The following is a 21,553-nucleotide window of genomic DNA, read 5'->3' as shown; positions in this document are numbered from 1 at the left end:
ATAAGTGGAGGTAAATATATGATGAACTAACATTCTATATTCTTCAACTTATGAGACACAGGTAATTCCGAAGAACATTTAATTGTAGGTATGCATGCTTATAGTTGGATCATAAAAATGGCCTTGGTTCTTTACTCTTCCCATGGAGTCAGGGTCTATGTCCATGTCCCTTGAATATGGATTTATGACTTGCTTTGGACAAAAAAAAAAAAAAAAAAAAAGTAGCTAAAATGATGGTTGTCAGTTCCACTCTTGGCTTCAAATGACCTTGCATGCTTCTATTTGTTTCCTTAGAATTCTGTCACTGCCAATACAAACAAACTTGGTCTGACCAGCTAGACAACAAGTACCACATAGTCCAATCCCCTCTGTTGCCCAAACAATAGCCAGATACCCGCAGACCATACTGACCATACATGTGTAAGGGAATGCAGACAAATCCCTGGAGTCATTATTTTAAACCACTGAGTTCTAGGGTGGTTAGTGTGATCATATCAGGATATACTATTAGTATAAGATGTAACAGAATCTTCAGATGGGAAGAAGCTTTAAACACTCAAGCATCTGATATTTAAATTTCCCTTCGCAACACTTCTAACACATCACACATAAGCTATTTAAATAACTCTAGAAATGGGGAACCTAGTTTTCACAAAGACAGCTCTACTTTGGAAATTTCTCCTCATATTGAGCAGAAGTCTGCAGACTATATTTTGCCCTGTGGGAAGCTCGGGACAATTTAACTGCTCTTCCACACCTCCTCTTGTCAATATTTGAAGACCTCTAACCTCCTCTCTTTTCCAGATTCAGCTTGCCCGGTTCTCAGGTGGTTTTTCGTATGGTCTGATTTGAGATCCCTTTCCAGCTTGCATGTTTGATCTGCAAGCTGTCTCCTCTTTCTACATCTGTTTAACTGTTGTGCCCTGAACCAAGTACAGACGTCCCGGGAAGCAGCAGGGATCCACTGGCCGCAGAGCTACTCGCCTCCTCTGTGGACCTGGTCCTTGGTGCACCCTAAGGCTGCTTGCCTTGCCAGCCCATCCGCTGTCACCACAATCTTACTTGATCCATCACCAGATGTGATGACTGTTTTAATCTTTTCATGTGTTGACATTAAGTATTCTCCTCTCTTCTATAGAACCTAAGAACATTCCAGTGTTTTTCTCCTCTCAGACACATGATGGAATTGCACTTCAACCTTCCCTTTAAACATAGTCACTGCCTTGTTATCTGCTTTGCTCACTGCCATATCAGCGGAAGGGAGGTATGTCACACCTGTGTGTTAAGTTTTAAGGGTCTGAGCCCTGGTTGCTGCATTCTAATTTCTCTGCAGTGCAATCATGAAAGCATAGGTTGGAGAAAACCTCTGCCAGCCTGATACCCCAAGCAATAATGAAGAGGAAAGTGCATCTTCTTCCCCTGTATCTATATGCACTAAAATTTTAGCATGAGTGACAAATAAACCTTTACTTAATATATAAAGATTTGGTAGTATCCCATTTTAAAATGACATTGAAAATGTTTCTTTTTTTTCTACTTCATACTGTTTCTAAATGCTAAGGAAGACTAAAAGTAACAGAATTGAGGCAGAGTTCTAACAGCAAGACACTGCGCATTTAATTAAGAACCACGTATCTAAAAAAAAATAAATAAAATAAAATAACAAAAGGGGGGATTGGAGGGCAGGGAGGGGCAGAGGGACAAGGGGAGAGAGAATCTTAAGTAGGCTTCACACCCAGCAGGAGCCTGAGGCAGGGCTGGATCTCATGACTGAGTTGAAATCAAGAGTCAGATGCTTAAATGCTGGAGCCACCCAGATGCCCTTAAAACCTTCATAAGGAATAACACGGAGAACATTGGGAGATGAAGAGAAGTGAGTTGGAGAAAATTGGAGGGGGAGACAAACCATGAGAGACTGGAGACTCTGAGAATCAAACTGAGGGTTTTGGAGGGGAGGGTGGTGGGGGAAGGGTAAACCTGGTGGTGGATGTTAAGGAGGGCACATATTGCATAGAGCACTGGGTGTGGTACATAAACAATGAATCCTGGAACACTGAAAAGAAATGAAATGAAAAAAAAAAAAAACTGTTACTTTCAGTAAAAGTAGTTACAGGGTTATGGAAAAATACTAATTTGCTGGCAGTGATTATTTTATGGTTCTATTGCACTATAGTTTGCCTATAAGAGAAAACACCATTTATCTTTATGGTATATGGTATTCATTTATCAAAAGATACTTAAAACACATTTGATATATGGTGTATTAGGAAAAAGAATAATCAAGTTCAGTGCTCCTCTTTTCCTAAGATGTTTCATGTATGTTAGGTACACTCAACAGACATATCAATTACATTTTGGAAAGAACCAGCAGGCTTAAGAACCATGATACTCATTATAATTGCCAACTTATTTACTAGAGTTATTTTAAATATTTTTTGACTAAAACTGGTGATGACACAAGTCATCTAACTTTTCCAACATAAGTGATTATTCTGCTCAGTAAAACATATATTTTCCACAGTTATACTGAACTGACACTAATTTAAAAGACTGACTACTTGAATATTATCTTTATAAAGGATCTATCAATGATTTTAATTTGCCAGTCCTATCTGGAAGGCCTTAGAGAATTAAACTTGATTCTATATTATATATCTCAAAAGATTGATAGATTTCCTAATAAATTTAAGCCAAGTTAGACTTACATGTCATAATTAAAGAGGTTTTAAAAAAACAGGAAATGAATAACATGCATATAGTCAATAAGCAAACTGAACACAGAGAAGGCTTTAGTAAAATGTGCTTCTACAAAGCCCCCACCCAACAGATTTGCTCTTAAGTTTCTTAACTAGCAAGCTTATTTTTATGAGACTGGATTGTCCCTAGTAGCTGCTGGATTAATTACATGTGTCCTTCCATGATGTTCAGAATCCAAAGAAATTATAACAGGTGATAGCTTGAGAGATGTTTTTTATTGTTTTGTTTTGTTTTTTTCTTTTGAGACGGAGCAAGAGCAGTGGAAGAAAACTTGAGTAAGAGTTGCAAAGTTGAGAAGGTAGAAGTAGCACCACCCTTAAGCTTACATTGGTTTCCTTACTTTTCCAATTGAGAAAACATGTGGTCTCGGGGTCTGGGCGTATGATACAACTTCCACCATCAAAACTGAGCTGACCTTAATAAATACTGATCTTTGGAAAATATATGATTTGAGATTCCTTTAAATTATGCCTCAAGTACTATGAAGTGGAGGTAGTGATTTGAGAAACTAAGGAAGGCAGACCCCTGGCTGGGTGGAGTTTCAACGGGCAGTCACCTAAGGATGAAAGGAAACACAAGCCCTTTTTGGGGAGCCAACCAGCATGGTGCACAATTATGGAAGGCTCCAGTGCAAGGAACTAGCTAAAGGAAAGTTGTCAGAGTTGATGGTGGCCATGGTTTCCTTCCCTGAAATGAAGACATTATCTGTATCTTGGGCTGATACAGAAGAGGGGTTGTGTGCATTCTTTGAATCTAAAATATTAACCTATCTCTAAGAATAAAAGAGTGGCCTTTGTACAATGAATAAAATTGAGGGTTGCCCTTTGCCTGCAACCCAGGATGATCCTGAAGATTTTTTTATCCTAAGTATTAAGTAGTAATAGTAAAAAATGGATTTGGAAGAATTTTCTATGGCCAGCCATCTCAGCACAGAAAAAGGCTTCTATGATGGTAGAAATCAGATTTCTTGTGGATATGTAAACCTGGAAGAACCTGTTCAACAGTATCACTGAGGATTGGAGCTGGCGGGGGATGATCTTATACAGTATCCCTGGGTTGACTGTGGATAATATTCACATGTCTCTTCTGTGTCTGTTGTCTATTACTAAGACAGAATGTTAAGCTATAAACTCAGACCTGAACATGAGAGGATAAAAAGATGTCAGTCTCTAATATTGTCAACTATAGGCTATTAGTTGCTTGAGCTTAATAGCTTCATTTTCTTAGCCCTTTGACTGAGTACTTACTCAGTAAGTTCTTTGCCATTGGCTGTGTAGGAAAACAATATGCCTAAAGGAAATGGTTTATAATCCACTCCACAAACACTATGAAGCTTATAAGGCTGATTTAGATGGTAGTGACTGTGATCTAGATTCCATGTCAAAATGTACTTTCCATGGTTCCCAAAGGGGTCATGGTTGTAGTCTTGGGGTCTTGTAGGTCCATACATCGAAGGTGTGGCTGGCTTCTGTGGCTAGTATCAAGATATACTCTAATGACCCCATGATTTTCTAAATAAAGAAAGTATCAAGTGCTTCCTGATTAGTTTCCAAGAGAGCCTTGGGAAGCATTCAGCTGATCTTGAATTAGAGAACTGATTGGCAGTAGTAAGCCAAAATTAGATAAGCAGGTTTTTTGGTGGGTAGTGAAGGGAGAGGAGAGCATAGGAAGAGAACGGCAGCTTAGCAACCAGCTCTTAATATATGGGTTTTAGAGTGTTGGTGGCCTTATTGCTGTTGGCTTTCCAAATTAAGAGATTCTTTGTCTAGGTCAAACCTTGGTCTATAGGATATAATGTATCTGCCCAGTAGGAGGACTGTAGGCAGAATTCTAGGGACTAGGAAGTATGGAGAGTTTATGGTAAGGTTGGGATTTCCCCTAGCTTTGCATGAGATTCTTTTCTGGCTGATCTAACTACCCTGTGGCATGACTATATCTGACATTAGCCAAGAGATGCCAGGTCTTATTCAACCTTTAATGGATTAAGCAAGAAAACTTCCTTTATTACTTTTGCAAAGAGCAAGGTGACAAGAGTCATTCAATTATTAACTATAAAAGCTCTCCTCCTTGGAGTAATAATGGAACTGATTAAAGAAAATTTTAATATGGTATGAATTTATATCTAAGATGTTCTAAAGTGTGAAGGTTTTCAGATGGGAGAAGAAAAGGGCAAAATTTATATCTAGGCATAATTAGAGTAATATTTTCATGGATTTGTTCCACCCAAACTTCACAAGTTTCGCCTAAGTAGAGAAACGGGGATTCAAGCTCAAAAGCCTTCTGATCAACTGAGGTTAAATCTAGTGTGAGAAAAGTCCCTTGATTTCTTTTTTCCTTGTAGGGATTTAGTGACACTGAATTTAGGGGGAGAGGAGGAGCCAGATTTTTTTTTTTTTAAGATTTTATTTATGACAGAGAGAGAGAGATCACAAGTAGGCAGAGCAGCAGACAGAGAGAGGGGGAAGCAGGCTCCCCGCTGAACTGAGAGCCCAATGTGGGGCTCGATCCCAGGACCCTGAGATCATGACCTGAGCCGAAGGCAGAGGCTTAACCCACTAAGCCACTCAGGCGCCCCAGAGCCAGATGTTTTTAATGCTCCCAGTACTTCTCATTTAGGTCTTATCATGAATGCATGATTGCTTCAGGATTATTTTCTTCCTAAAATGCAGTAGGCCTGAATCTTTTATGAAATAATTCTAACTAACTAACTCATCTAAGAGACTGCCAAATCCAAAACAAGGTTAATATGTAAGTGAGGTCCTCATAGGGGCAAGACATTCTCATAAGCTTTATGGAGGACAATATAAGTGAAAAAGATCAACTTTAGTCCTTTAAAGAATTTAAAATCAGGTTGGAAGATACAAATATGTGTTAATTCATGCAACTTGAATTCACACATGCTATCGGAATGACACAAAGAGGAACATAAAATGGAGATGATTCCTTATTTTGTAAAGGGAAATAGAAATCAAGATATTCAAAACCATATAGAAAGATCTATACTTTACACTGCAGAAATGAGGAACCATTAAATACATTTAAGTAAAAATGACTGTACTTTAAGGAGATTAATCTTTAATAGTGTATAGACTGAATTTAATGTGGAGGAATTAATGAAGGAATATCAGTTTGCATTCACCTAGGTAAAAGGTATTGAAGATTAAAATTAGATTAATGGAAATACAAATAAAAATAAGTTGAAAATTATGGGCATGGTGATCTGAATTGCTATCCAATAATGAATTAGGAATGCAGAGCTATCTGTGTCTGCTAGCTCTTATAATAGTTAATAAGCTCTAATTTGAATTCATTTTTACCTAAATCTATAGTGACCTCCTTCTATACCTAACACCCTGAAGGGAAAGGAACTCTTACATAAAAACTTACATACTGGGGCCCCTGGGTATCTCAGTGGGTTAAAGCCTCTGCCTTCGGCTCAGGTCATGATCCCAGGGTCATGGGATCAAGCCCCACATTGGGCTCTCTGCTCAGCAGGGAGCCTGCTTCCCCCTCTCTCTCTGTCTGCCTCTCTGCCTACTTGTGATCTTTCTCTGTCAAATAAATAAATAAAATCTTTAAAAAAAGAAAACTTACATACTGAAGCTATTACCTACTTATATACCTGAACAGATAACTGAGAAGTAAAAGAAAGACAAAGGTTTCCCTTTCTCTCCAAAGAGTAACCTGCCACTGTGACTGAAGCAAACTTACATGTGGGCTGTCATTTTCTTAATAGTTGGCTCATTTTGTTCAGAGCATGCAGGGGTATTTGTGTAGTATGAACCAGTGACCCAAGGAAAGGATTATAGAAGTGGAAACAGCCATTGTCTAGACAGGAGAATTTCTGGGCTTTTCCTCCAAAATAAGAAAGTTAAATGAAGGGATGAGGGAGAACTTCATTTATAGACTAGGTAGGAAAAAAATGAAATGGATTATTCTCAGCTACCTAAGAGGAGACTACTATGAGAAAAGATGAGTTAAGAGCCTCTGGAGAATAAGAACCACCTTAGCTGACATCTTAAATGATTTTAGGCACTGGCCAAATGTGAATGTCAAGACCAGGAGTGGGGAAATAGGGCATGAGGACATTATGTAAGCTTTTCAACTCTAGAGAGAAATACAAAAGCCATGTCAGAACCATGGCAAGTATCAGGAATATATTAAACCACTTACATCCACATACTGTGCAACCTAACTCATTTGAGGTGTTATAACAGTAACAATAACCAAAAAAATCACTATTTTAATCAAGGTAAATTTAAAAGCAAAGGAATTATTCAGAAATTTGGCTGATAATTGCTTGCTCACGTTTATCACATTACTCATTCATGGCAATAATCAAACAATCTTGAAAATTTGTGTAATTTGGGCAATATTTTTACATATGTACATATGTATAAACACATGCATACAAATACACACACTTTTTTTTTTTCTTGCAATTGTATCTATTTGAGAGTGAAATAAAAATGGAAGCTTCTCTTTTTCTATTTGGCAATCTCTTAATGTCCTGCTCTTCAACAATCCCTTTTCCTCACCTCTCTCAACATACACCTCTTTTCTACCAAGGTTCAATATTCCTAGTAGTGGTTGAAAAGTCACCACCAGGTTCCTGGGATCAGGAAAGCAGATCTATAGCCCAGGTCAGAACCATGAGAGGAAACAAACCTTCCTTTCACATATGATTGAGGAACTTAGCACCGAGAGAGCTATCTTGAAGAGAATTTGGAAAACTAGAGAAAAAGAACAAAGAAGGTCAGAATTTCTTCTCCCCAACTATCTTCTACTTGTTCTCACCATTGTTCTGTGGACTTCTTTGGATTCTAGTACAGACAATGCTAGGACCATAAGACTAGAAAGACATTATATAGATGCCTTGTAATTTTCCTCATTATGCAACCAATGAAACCCTGACTACAGTGAAGGGGGAACTTAATTTATATATAAAGAACCAAAGATTGTTTTTCAGAGTCCATAGTCTCTCATGGTTCACCTCCCTTTCCAAAATCTGAGGGTTTGAAGTAGCGGAGGTGGGGAGGTTGGGGGAACCAGGTGGTGGGTATTAGAGAAGGCACGGATTGCATGGAGCACTGGGTGTGGTGCAAAAATAATGAATACTGTTATGCAGAAAATAAATAAAAAATAGATAATAAAAAAAAGAACCAAAGAATTGCCATTCTAATTTTAAAAAGTGATTCAGAGGAGAAGTCAAGATGGAGGGGGAGTAGCAGGGTGGGATGACATCAGGTTGCAGGAGTTCAGCTAGATAGTTATCAAACCATTCCAAACACCTACAAATCCAACAGGATATCAAAGATAAGAACAGCAGCAGTTCTAGAAGCAGAAAATTGACCACTTTCTGAAAGGTAGGACCTATGGAGAAGTGAATCCAAAGCGATGGGAAGATAGACGGCAGTGGGGAGGAGCCGGCTCCTAGCAAGCGGCGGAGCAATGGAGCACAAAACCAGAACTTTTAAAAGTCTGCTCCACTGATAGACATTGCTCAGAGGCAGGGACAGCATTGTCTCAGGTCCCACAGGGTCACAGAAGGATCAGGGGTGTCTGAGTGTCACAGAGCTTGCAGGTATTAGAGCAGGGAAGCTGGCTACAGAGAGAGCTGAGGAGTGAGCACTCAGCTCGGGGTTACCTTAAACTGTGATCCGTGGCACAGTCAGACCACTGCTCTTTAGAGCAGGGTTTCCACAAGTGATAGATCCAGGGAGACCCCCCTGGAAGAGCGGCAGGGATCTGTGGGGTTTAGAGACTCCAGGCGGGGCTGTGTGCCAGAGACAGAAATACTTAGTCACAGGCTGCGCGAGCTTAGTTAGAGTGCAGCCTGAGACCAGGGAGATAAGAGTGATTGAGCATTTTTCTCTGAAGGCACACTGAGGAGTGGGGCCCCAAGCTCTCAGTATCTCCGGGCTGGAGATTGGGAGGCCGCCATTTTCATTCCTGTCCTCCACAGTTCTGTGGAAAGCATTCAGGCAACAAAAGCTCCCAAGAGAACTGGAACAGATTACTTAGCCTGGCCCCTGGCAAGGACAGTGCAATTCCGCCTCAGGCAAAGAAACTTGAGAATCACAACAATAAGCCCCACCACCAGAAGATCAGCAAGAAATCCATCCAAGACCAAGCTCACTGATCAAGAACAGTGGAATTCCAAAGCAATGCATAGAATTCATGGCTTCCTCCCATGATTCTCTAGTCTTGCAAGGTTAATTAATTAAAAAACATTTTTTTTCTTATTCTAATTTTTTTAACTTTTACTCTTTCCCCTTTTAAAGTTTTTTAACTCATTTATCTTAACAATACCTTTCTTAAAAATAATCTTTTTGAACCTTTATTATTATAGTCATATTTTACCCTTCATTGTATCTAATTTTATCTTCTGTATACACATAGGGTTTTTTTCTTCTAAAAAATTTTGGGATTCAACTTATTCTAATATATCAAAATATACCCTAAATCTAGCACAGGGTTTGTTCTAGTTTCCAGCCTGAGCAAATTCTCTCCACTTTCTTTTTCTTTCTTTTCCCAACCAACTTGTCAACTCTTTTTTTAGAATATTTTTTTAAATTTTCATCCTTACAGTCATATTTCATCCCTTCATCATGTTTATCCTTATTTGAGTGTGTGTGTGTGTGTGTGTACACATACATACATATATGTTTCTTTCTTTAAAATTTTGGAAGGTAGTTTCTTCTAAGAGTCCAAAATACTCCCAGAATAAAGTGGGTGGCTCTGTTCTATTCACCAGTCTAATATATATATTTTCTTTTTTCTTTTTTTTTTAAATTTATTTTTCTTAAACTTCTTTTTACCCTCTTTCTACTCTTCATGATTTGGGGTCTATTCTGATTTGGTTAATGCACATTTTTCTGGGGTCTTTGCCACCCTTATAGTGTTTTATTCTCTCGTTCATATATTCTTATCTGAATAAAATGATAAATGACAAGGCAGAAAAACTCACCACAAAAAAAAAAAAAAAAAAACCAGGGACGCCTGAGTGGCTCAGTTGGTTAAGCAGCTGCCTTCGGCTCAGGTCATGATCCCAGCGTCCTGGGATCAAGTCCCACATCGGGCTCCTTGCTCGGCAGGAAGCCTGCTTCTCCCTCTGCCTCTGCCTGACATTCCGTCTGCCTGTGCTCGCTCGCTCTCCTTCTCTCTCTCTCTGACAAATAAATAAAATCTTTAAAAAACCCCCCAAAAAATCAAAAAACAAGAGGCAATGTGGAAGACTAGGGAGCTAATCAATACAGACATTAGTAATATGTCAGATCTACAGTTCAGAATGATGATCCTGAAGGTGCTAGCTGGGCTCAAAAAAGGCATGGAAGATATTAGAGAAACCCTGTCTGGAGAAATAAAAGCCCTTTCTGGAGAAATAAAAGAACTAAATTTAACCAAGCTGAAATAAAAAAAAAAAAACTATTAAGGAGGTGCAATAAAAAATGGAGTCTCTTACTGCTAGGATAAATGAGGCAGAAGAGAGAATTAGTGATACAGAAGACCAAATGATGGAGAATAAAGAAGCTGAGCAAAAGAGGGACATATAATTACTGGACCATGAGGGGAGAATTTGAGAGATAAGTGATACCATAAGACAAAACAATATTAGAATAATTGGATTCCAGAAGAAGAAAGAGAGAGGGGGCCAGAAGGTATATTGGAGCAAATTACTGTAGAGAATTTCCCTAATATGGCAAAGGGAATAAGCATCAAAATCCAGGAGGAACAGAGAACCCCCCTCAAAATTAATAAGAATAGGTCCATCATCATAGTAAAACTTTCAAGTCTTACTGACAAAGAGAAAATCCTGAAAGCAGCACAGGACAAGAAGTCTGTAACATACAATGGTAAAACTATTAGACTGACAGCAGACTTATCCACAGAGACCTGGCAAGCCAGATAGAACTGGCATGATATATTCAGAGCACTAAATGAGAAAAACATGCAGCCAAGAATACTATATCCAGCTAGGTTATCATTGAAAATAGAAGTAGAGATAAAAAGCTTCCAGGACAAACAAAAACTAAAAGAGTTTGTAAACACCAAACAAACTAGACAAGAAATACTGAAAGGGGTCCTCTAAGCAAAGAAAGAGCCTAAAAGTAGCAGACCAGAAAGGAACAGAGATAATACACAGTAACAGTCACCTTACAGGCAATACAATGGCACTAAATTCATATCTTTCGATAGTTTCCCAGAACGTAAATGGGCTAAATGCCCCAATCAAAAGACACAAGGTATCAAAATGGATAAAACAACAACAACAACAACACCATCAATATGCTGTCTACAAGAAACCCATTTTAGACTCAAAGACACCATCAGATTGAAAGTGAGGGGATGGAAAACAATTTACCATGCTAATGGACATCAGAAGAAAGCTGGGGTGGCAATCCCTATATCAGATCAATTCTATTTTAAGCCAAAGACTATAATAAGAGATGAGGAAGGACACTATATCATACTCAAAGGGTCTGTCCAACAAGAAGATCTAACCATTTTAAATATCTATGCCCCTAACATGGGAGCAGCCAACTACATAAACCAATTAATAACAAAATCAAAGAAATACATCGACAATAATACAATAATAGTAGGGGACTTTAACACCCCACTCACTGAAATGGACAGATCATCCAAGCAAAAGATCAACAAGGAAATAAAGGCCTTAAATGATACACTGGACCAGATGGACATCACAAATATATTCAGAACATTCCATCCCAAAGCAACAGAATACACATTCCTCTCTGGTGCACATGAAACATTCTCCAGAATAGATCACATCCTGGGTCATAAATCAGGTCTCAACCAGTATCAAAAGATTAGGATCATTCCCTGCATATTTTTAGACCACAATGCTCTGAAGCTAGAACTCAATCACAAGAGGGAATTTGGAAAAGACCAAATACATGGAGACTAAAGAGCATCCTTCTAAAGAAGGAAGGGTCAACCAAGAAATTAAGAAGTGAAAAAAATCATGGAAACAAAAGATACTGAAAACATAGCATCCTTTCTGGATCAAAACTCTTCAAAGTGTAGGAATAAAGGGTATATACCTCAATATCATCAAAGCCATCTATGAAAAACCCACAGAGAATATCATTCTCAATGGAGAAAAAAATGAGAGCTTTTCTGCTAAGGTCAGGAACACAGCAGGGATGTCCATAATCACCACTTCTATTCAACATAGTACTAGAAGTCCTAGCCTCAGCAATCAGACAACAAAAAGAGATTAAAGGCATCCAAATCAGCAAAGAAGTCATGCTATCACTCTTTGCAGATGATATAATACTTCATGTGGAAAACCCAAAAGACTCCACTCCAAATCTGCTAGAAGTCATACAGGAATTCAGTGAAGTGTCAGGATATAAAATCAATGCACAGAAATCAGTTCTATTTCTATACACCAATAACAAGACAGAAGAAAGAGAAATTAAGGAGTCAGTCCCATTTACAATTGCACCCCAAACCATAAGATACCTAAGAATAAACCTAACCAAAGAGGCAAAATACTCATGAAAGAAACTGAGGAAGACACAAAGAAATGGAAAAATGTTCCATGCTCATGGATTAGAACAAATATTGTGAAAATGGCTATGCTACTGAAAGCAATCTACACGTTTCATGCAATCCCTATCAAAATACCATCTATTTGTTCCAAAGAAATGGACCAAATAATCCTAAAATGTATATGGAACCAGAAGACCTCGAATAGCCAGAGAAATGTTAAAAAAGAAAGCCAAAGTTGGTGGCATCACAATTCCAGACTTCAAGTATTATTACAAAGCTGTCATCATCAAGACAGTATGGTACTGGCCCAAAAACAGACACAAAGATCAGTGGAACAGAATAAAGAGCCCAGAAATAGACCCTCAACTCTACAGTCAACGAATCTTCAACAAAGCAGGAAAGAATGTCAACGGAAAAAAGGAAGTCTCTTCAACAAATGGTGTTGGGAAAATTGGACAGCCACATGAAGAAAATTGAAACCGGAAAATTTCCTTATACCACAAACAAAACTAGACTTCAAATGGATGAAGGACCTCAATGTGAGAATGGAATCCATAAAAATCCTTAAGGCAGCAACCTCTTCGACCTCAGCCACAGCAACTTCTTCCTAGAAGCATCGCGAAAGGCAAGGGAGGCAAGAGCAAAAATGAACTATTGGGACTTCATCAAGATCAAAAGCTTTTGCACAGGGGCACCTTGGTAGCTCAGTGGGTTAAAGCCTCTGTCTTCGGATCAGGTCGATCCCAAGGTCCTGGGAATAAGCCCCGCATCAGCTCTCTGCTCAGCAGGGAGAATGCTTCCTCCTCTCTCTCTGCCTGCCTCTCTGCCTACTTGTGATCTCTGCCAAATAAATAAATAAAATATTAAAAAAAAAAAAAGGAAAGAGTCTACAAAGGAAAGAGTCTACAAAACCACAAGACAACTGACAGAATGGGAGAAGATATTTGCAAATGACATATCAGATAAAGGGCTAGTATCCAAAATCTATAAAGAACTTACCATACTCAACACCCAAAGAACAAAGAATCCAATCAAGAAATGGGCAGAAGGCATGAACAGACATTTCTGCAAAGAAGACATCCAGGTAGCCAACAGACATGTGAAAAAGTGCTCCACATCACTCAGCATCAGGGAAATACAAATCAAAACCACAATGAGATACCACCTCACTCCAATCAGAATGGCTAAAATTAACAAGTCAGGAAATGACAGATGCTGGAGAGGATGCAGAGAAAGGGGAACCCTCTTACACTGTTGGTGGGAATGCAAGCTGGTGCAGCCACTCTGGAAAATAGCATGGAGGTTCCTTAAAAAGTTTAAAATAAAGCTACCCTACGACCCAGCAACCACACTAGTGGGTATTTACCCTAATGATACAAATGTAGTGATCCAAAGGGGCACGTGCACCTGGATGTTTATAGCAATGTCTACAGTAGTCAAACTATGGAAAGAACCTTGATGCCCATCAACAGATGAATGGATAAAGAAGATGTGATACACACACACACACACACACACACACAGAAACAATACATATATACAATGGAATACTATGCAGTCATCAAAAGAAATGAAATCTTGCCATTTGCAACGACATGATTGGAACTAGAGGGTATTATGCAGAGCAAAATAAGTCAAACAGAGAAAGACAATTTTCATATGCTCTCCCTGATATGAAGAAGTTGAGAGGCAAGGGGGGGCTTTGGGGGGGAGAGAAGGAAAAAATGAAACAAGATAGGATCAGGAGGGAGACAAACCCTAAGAGACTCTTAATCTTGCAGAACAAACTAAGGTTTGCTGCGGGGGGAAGAGGTGGGTAGGGAGAGGGTGGTGGGGTTATGGACATCGGGGAAAGTATGTGCTATGGTGAGTGCTGTGAAGTGTGTAAACCTGGTGATTCACAGACTTGTACCCCTAGGGATAATGATACATTATATGTTAATAAAAAATTTAAAAAAAATAAAAAATAAAAAGTGATTCATATTTGGAGAATGTACTTGTGTGACTTCATTCACTATCATTTATTAAAGTAGTTTCATCAATTGACTTATTTGAGGCTGGGTAGCTATGGGCATGTGTCATTCAAAATCCCTCAGAATAAATCTTCTGAGAAAAGTGTAGTTGGATGACAGCCTTCAGCCACCACGCTTCCAGAATCCGCTATAGCATTCATCCAAAGGCCATACTCATTAAGCTGATTCAAACCAATGACTGAACATGATGGACGGAGGTCATAGAGCTGGCCACATATGCACAACGTGGGACTCTCAACCATAATCTTATCTAGGACTCCTCATTGGTCTGACACTTTTCTCTAGCCTCACTGGTCAAGTTTTTCTCCTTCCTTTCCCCTCTCCTCTCATAGATGTCAGACCCATATTATGGTCCAAAGGTTTCTCTCATCTACTCTAGGTGCCTCTCCACTTATCTCAGATGTTTCCCTCCCCCAAAGCTCTTATACTTCTAATATCTTGCTGTGTGCTTCTGGTAGGACTCTTAGCTTATGAATATGAGAAAAATTACCAAATTCCCCTAAAACAACTGGGAGAAGTATGATGTTAAATACTAATGTTATCACTGAAACATGCATTTTTCCAGGTTTTTCTTTTCCTATCTTTTGATTCTTCTTTCTCCCGATTCCTCTTCCAGAGCCTGCCTGATTTTTTTTTTCTTTTTTGACAAATGGGAAAAAGAAAAGTTTGCTACATCTTTTCTAGCAACACTTACAAGAGATGTATAAAGAGATGAGCAGAAATCAGAGCAGCACTATTAACTCTATTATCTGGCTCCAGTGTCTATAGATTATTCCTTCACTGACACTTGAGAAGGGGTTGAGGGAAGGATCAATGTGGTCTGGTTCTAAACTGCTTAGGAATGTTGAAGGTAGAGGAGCGAGGGACGGAGAATTGTCATGAAGAAGTGGGGACTCCACTCTGAAAGTAGGCTACAGGTTCTTTTCCAGGGCAACAGAAGTAATAATATTTGGAAGATATAAAGTGAATCTTCTCAATAGTGATTCATCCTACAAAAAATATATTTTAAAGTATTTATAGAAAAAGCAAAACAATTAAATCTTGCTGAAAGAGGTTGTGATTGAAGGTTAGGTTAAAGGAACTCTTCAGGTTCTTCAAGATAAGGGCAAACTCTCTTGATGACTGAAAATTATCACCCCTTTCCAATACCATCACAACTCTAAAATCTCTTGGCACGTCTTTGAAAAGAAGTTTCTGTAAAAGTGGAAGGGGTCTGTTCAATATGCAAAGATAATCATTTTAGCTAACCACTTACACATCTTGCACTTAAAACAAGGGTGTAGATTAACTCTGCTGCTTTAACACTGATAAACTTCATATTCAGACAAGAGTTAGGAAAGCAAGATGTTATGAAGTACTGGATGCCAAAGGGAGGTGTTGCAGGAAACCTGAGGCCATAGACTCAGGTAAGTCTCCAAGATCAGGACAAACATGTTTTCATAATCAAACTGGAATTCAACCTAATTATTTTCTAAGAAACGTTCATTTTCTAGTAAACTTAAAGACACAGTCTGTAGGAGGTAGGAAAGTGAGTAATCTGCTGATTAAATTTTCTATGAATTACATAATGCTTTTTTATCACAGCTAGTTTCCTAATACATTTAAAGCATTGTGACTTTGTAATGGGAATGTGAGTAGTTCTTTACATATTTAGAAACATTGAAGAGTTTATAGACATAAAAGTAATGAAGATGACTTGCTATTTGACAAAAATCAAACTTCTATTTGACGTATATCAAGCTAACAATGGTCTATGTTATTTTCCAGGAGCTCCATATTTAAAATTTGAAATTCTATGTATTTCACTTAAAGTAACATGTGGACGTATCTAACAGAAGATTTTCAAAGGGTGAGAGTATTATAAGCATAAATGTAAAGCTATGTCTTTGCCTAAAAAACACAATACACAAACTTAAGTGTTGCTTCTCTATATATTATACACACATGTATTTAAATGTCAACATGTATAAAACTAACCTTTCTATATGTCTATACTGTACATAAGGTTTGGTTGATAATTTCACTTTAAAAATTTATTACATTTTGCTCTAGTATCATTTGCAATACTGGCACCTAGAAGTATTCTTGAAAATCCAAGAAATAAATGTCTTGAAATATTTGCATCACTTTGAAATAATGAAGTAGAAAGTTTTCCAAGGCATGTTGTTAAATGACAAAGAGAACAGGAAAAATCCCAAAGCTGGAGACGCAGGATAGCCTACCTGCGTCTAGGTCACAGACCCTAGAATCAGACTGGATGGGTTTAAATACTGATTTGGCCACTTATTAGCTATATGGAGGAAAAGTTTTGTTTTTGTTTTTGTTTTTTTAAAACTTTTTCATACAACAGTTTCCTAATTTGTAAAATGAAGGTCAAATGAGTACTTACCTCACAGGGCCATTTTAAGGATCAGATCAGACATTATGTAAGAAACAATTAAAACAGTACTTGCTACAATGTCATTACTAAATCAGTGCTAATTTGTTTCTAGAATGGCCTAGTTTATGGCAGAATTACTTATTCTACAGGAACATAGACGTAGTCAAGCGACAGAAAAAAGGCTACTAAATTGAGGTATCAATTTGATACCAAAGTGTAACTGTGGGTATTAAATGAGATTCTTTGCTTTTTGAGTATTATACATGCAAAATATACTTCATATGTCACTTTGTGTTAAATTTTAAACACTTTCATTCAACCATTAAATAACAGTGAAGTTTACATTCATTGACTTATTGACATAGAAAGACATTCCTGCACATTTCATTAATTGCTAATAAGCAGATCAAAAGAGTATTAATTGTATCAATATGAACTCATTTATGTAAAATTATATGTATTTGTGTATACAATGATTACCTTAACAACTAATCCATTTACGTGATTTTGACTTTCTTCTTTGTATAAAACACATGTAAGATTATATATATATATATATACATATATATATACACTTACACACACACACAAACTGTACATTATTAAAAAAAAAACAAAACTCTAAAAGCCACTTTGTGAAAAAAGAAAGCAACCGTAAGTCTAGTTGATTATACCATCATGCAGTATTCTGCATTCAAAATGCATATGGTGAGAGCACAGCCAGTTACCACTGGTGAACGCAATGGATTAAAAAAATTATGAATGTACTCACCCACCAATCACCTGGAGTCCAGAGAATTTGCAAGCATCCAAATCACTGCCACTTACTATTCGAGCCTTAAATCAAAAACAAGAAAAAAACAAAAGAAAAACAAACAGGCTTTTAGCATACCAAAGCTGCAAATTCATGAATTTGGGACACTAGTCAAACTGCACTAGACATGTAACACCTAGTATGACAGATGCTAAGCAGGGTCAGCTCCAAGTCAAAGCTACTATGTTTTTGTGAGTGGAGGTTTCACAATTAGCTGTCAGCATTTAAACAAAAGCACTGGCACAGTCCAGGAAAATATATCATATTCCCAGTAACACTTGCCCTTAAAACTTGCTTGGTGCAGTGAACATCATGAATCAGTCAAGGAGATCATGATTAGCCAGACTTAAGAACAGATGCTGAGTTTGACCGTAGCAGACCCCGAGGCTGGCAAGTGTAAGCTAAAGTAAGCGCAGCTGGCAAGGTGTAACCTCTTCATAAATGCAACATATCGGGGGGCACACTGAAAGGACAACCAAAGAATAGAAAGCTGGGATATCATGCATATCTCACAACTAAAACAGAGGAACCAAAACAGGTCTAATATGTCACAAACAAACATGTACAAAAGACAAGGTCCCTCAGGAGAGAAGAAAAAAGTATGATTTAAAACCTTTTCATCCAAAGAACTGCTATCTGAAAGAGAATCAGGAAAAGAAGGAATAAATGTTAGATGGAGTGCTTTAAGAAGTCATTTAAACATATACATGAATAAAATGTTACTAGTTTACATTGCTTAAAATCATAAATAAACAGAATTTCAAGGCTGAACCCCCAAGGGGAGAGAGATATTTGGCCTTCATCATTTAAAGAGCTGGAAAATGTGTCCAAATACTTGCAAAATATCAAAAGGTGATTAAAGGGTTTAATGGAAGACAATGTGTCATGTAAAGGAAAAGAACACAGTTGAAGAATCAGAAGTCCTAAGCCCCATATGGGGTTCTGCTACTTATTAAGCACATGGGGCAAACTACCAAATTCTCTGGAGTCTGGAATCTAGACCCAACTCTGCAAAAAAGATACGAATATTGTGCTTATTGGCATCCAAACATTGTTCAGAGAATCAACTGAGATGAATATATGTCAAAGTAAACCCCAGGTGACTACACAAATCAAGCACATTTTATTAAGGGATTATTTATTTATGGCTTGTCATAGAGACTCAAGTACTAAGAAATTAATCAAATATACTCCACTCTGCAAAACAAACAAACAAACAAACAAAAAACAACTGATGTCTGAAAGCACTTCAGTGACTTAAGATCAAAAAGCTAGTGAATGGCAGAAATGGGACACAAACCCAGGGCTCCTGATGCCCTAGCTGCTGCCCTATAGATCCCATTTTTCAGGTAAGTTGAACAAAGCAGAGAGACAGGGGTGCTGGTGCACAGTTTTCCAGCCCAGTTTAAGATACATCACAGGGTAAACGTTTCTCAGTTGCAACTTCCCTTGGGCCCAATGAACAATGGTAAATGATGGGCCTTTTTTTTTTTTTTTTTTTTTTTTTTTTTTTTGTGGGTAGCAAAGCAAGGTTTATTGAGCAAGAACAAAGTGATAGTATGAAGCTCCCAAAGAGGGAGTAGACCCAAAGAAGTTGCCCGAAATAATTTTTTTTTTAACTCAAATCTGAATCTACCAAGGTCCTCCTAGCATGGTCCATTTTTTACTTTACATAGTAGCATTGCTCTTAAATTTATTAATTCAGTTTTGCTTATTAGTATAAAGCTGGAGGAACATCTCTATGAATTCAAGTTGGCAGAAAGCTAGAGCTAAAATGACTTTGGAGTTCATGGAGTCAAAACCTTTCATTTTTATGGATGAGCCCCAGGAATATAAAGATTTATCGAGGCCATGTAGCTCTCTGACAACTTTTATTGATAAAAAATATGAGATGTATTTGTTTTCTTAACTCATTAAGTATGGCTTGATTAATTACTTGGCAAGATTTTTGGCTGTAGTTTAGATATTTCACAGTATCTCAGAATTAGGTCTTTGAATATAAAATAGGATAAAAGCACAAGTAATAAAAACAGATCTTATTTCTGGCCATAAAATAATTAAGATACTGTATTCAATATAGAAAGTTAAGCATTAAATAACAATACCTCCATGAAAACTGTCACAAACATAATATAAAATCATAAAATAATTTAATATGAGGTAACTGGTCAGTAAATATGCACCTGCTTTTCAACAGGTACCAAAAAGCTATTTGATAAAATTTCAAAACAAAACCATCTAAATAATTTTTAAACATATTGAAAGTTGATTTGAATGAATCTTGAGCTTAATATGAAAAAAAAAAGAAAGTTACTTCCAGAGAAATAAATCTAAGTGTAAAGTATTAGGGTATTCCCATAATTCCAAGCAAAATGAAAATGTCCACAACCATCATTTTAATGTATTTCTTGAAATTCTGATAATATATTAAAGCAGACCAATTAAAGCAAAAACAAACAATACAGATGTTAGAAGGCAGAACAGCAGAACAAACACAAAATTGTTATTTTCATTTCAAGCCCATAAGACAAGTCACCTGGAAAACTGTTAGGGTTCATAAAATAGGTAGCAACATGAACATAAATAAGAACAGTTATTTCCTACAAACCCACAATAACTAGCTTGAAAAACAATGACATGAGATCTGATTTCAAATATCCATTACTTTGACATGGTCTCCTATTAATAACTGGATTCTATATCAACCATTCCAACGAGTAAAGGTAATCCTAAAGTCAATTATCTTTCAACTGCTATATCTAAAACATTTCAACTTTTTTATTCATTATTCAATGTTTCCCTCATTCCTTCACTGAATATGTATTTTTATTAATTGCCAACAAATATATTTTGTTCACTCCTACTCCTTTCTCATCTACCTGCTATCCTGTCTTCCTTGAAAGCTTTCTAAACAGTTAAAATGACACCACTTCCCGGCCACCCGGTACCTAGAGCAGAGAGAACAGACATGTATCTAAGGCAGGCTCATGAGCCCTCATCACATCCCACACTTTGGCCGCTATTAAGTTCTTGCCATTTCATCTTCATGCCACGCTCTTTGAAATCTGCATGCCTTTGCATTTCCAGTTTCCTTCTTTTGAAACAAGCACTCCCCTTCCTCATCTAGCTGTCAGCCTCCAAAACTCAGTTCAAGCATAACCTTCTGTCCTGGAAACTAGTAACGTATCAGGGATTCACAGCTTTTGTGCAGGAGCACTGCGCGTTGCCTTCCTCATCTTTTGTCAGTTTCTCCACCTGCAGTCCTCCTAGATAAAAGTGCGTTTTGCCTCCTCCTTCTAATTTCTAGTACATTTCTGAAATATAATAGATGACCAACAAATGTTTGCTAAACACTGAGTGAACAACCTTAAATAAGCTACCACACTTTATGGAAGTATCTAAAAAATGCAAATAAAACTTATTTCATCTTCCCGTGTAGGAAGATAAATTGTTTTATAACACATTTATAGATTTAGTTGTTAAAATCATAATGGCAAGTTGTTGTAGGGTTAAGAACAGTTCAAGTGTAACTGGATTAGTAAGTCAAAAACATCGATAACCTTTTAAAAGGAGAATTATGAGGAAAGTCTGTAAGGATTTTAAAAATCTGTACTAACCAAATATTACTGTCCCGGCAAAATAGATTTAGAGATAAATTCAACAAAATTAGCTAAATAATAAACCCTTGTACTTAAGAATTTGACAAATAAGGAAGGGTGGATTGTTATCGAAGACAAGTAACTGGCCAAAAAAGGCTGCTTGGGGCGCCTGGGTGACTCAGTGGGTTAAAGCCTCTTCCTTCGGCTCAGGTCATGATCCCAGGGTCCTGGGATCAAGCCCCACATCGGGCTCTCTGCTCAGCAGGGAGCCTGCTTCTCCCCCTCTCTCTGCCTGCCTCTCTGCCTACTTGTGATCTCCCTCTCTGTGTGTCAAATAAAGTCTTTAAAGAAAAAAAAAAAAAAAAGACTGCCTAACACATAGGTCAAGTATCCATAATGCTTATTTATATCATCTTAAACAATGTCCATGAAGTTACGGATGCATTAA

At 37.6% G+C, this 21,553-nt stretch overlaps 1 protein-coding gene across 1 annotated transcript in view; it reads right to left on the bottom strand.

Annotated features, from left to right (window-relative positions):
- Positions 1-21,553, bottom strand: part of UNC13C (unc-13 homolog C) — a 574,360-nt gene that overhangs the window by 446,474 nt on the left and 106,333 nt on the right. Inside the window, exons 2-3 of the mRNA XM_059180554.1 lie at positions 18,120-18,142; positions 17,465-17,529 (exon numbers count right to left, since the gene is read on the bottom strand). Of these exons, the coding sequence (XP_059036537.1) occupies positions 17,465-17,529; positions 18,120-18,142 (88 nt within the window). The remainder of the gene's footprint in view (positions 1-17,464; positions 17,530-18,119; positions 18,143-21,553) is intronic.

The sequence above is a fragment of the Mustela lutreola genome, chromosome 7 (assembly GCF_030435805.1).
Source record: "Mustela lutreola isolate mMusLut2 chromosome 7, mMusLut2.pri, whole genome shotgun sequence".
Lineage (NCBI taxonomy): Eukaryota > Metazoa > Chordata > Mammalia > Carnivora > Mustelidae > Mustela > Mustela lutreola.
Note: the sequence above shows the minus strand (reverse complement) of the source record. Positions and strands in the feature narration are given on the sequence as shown.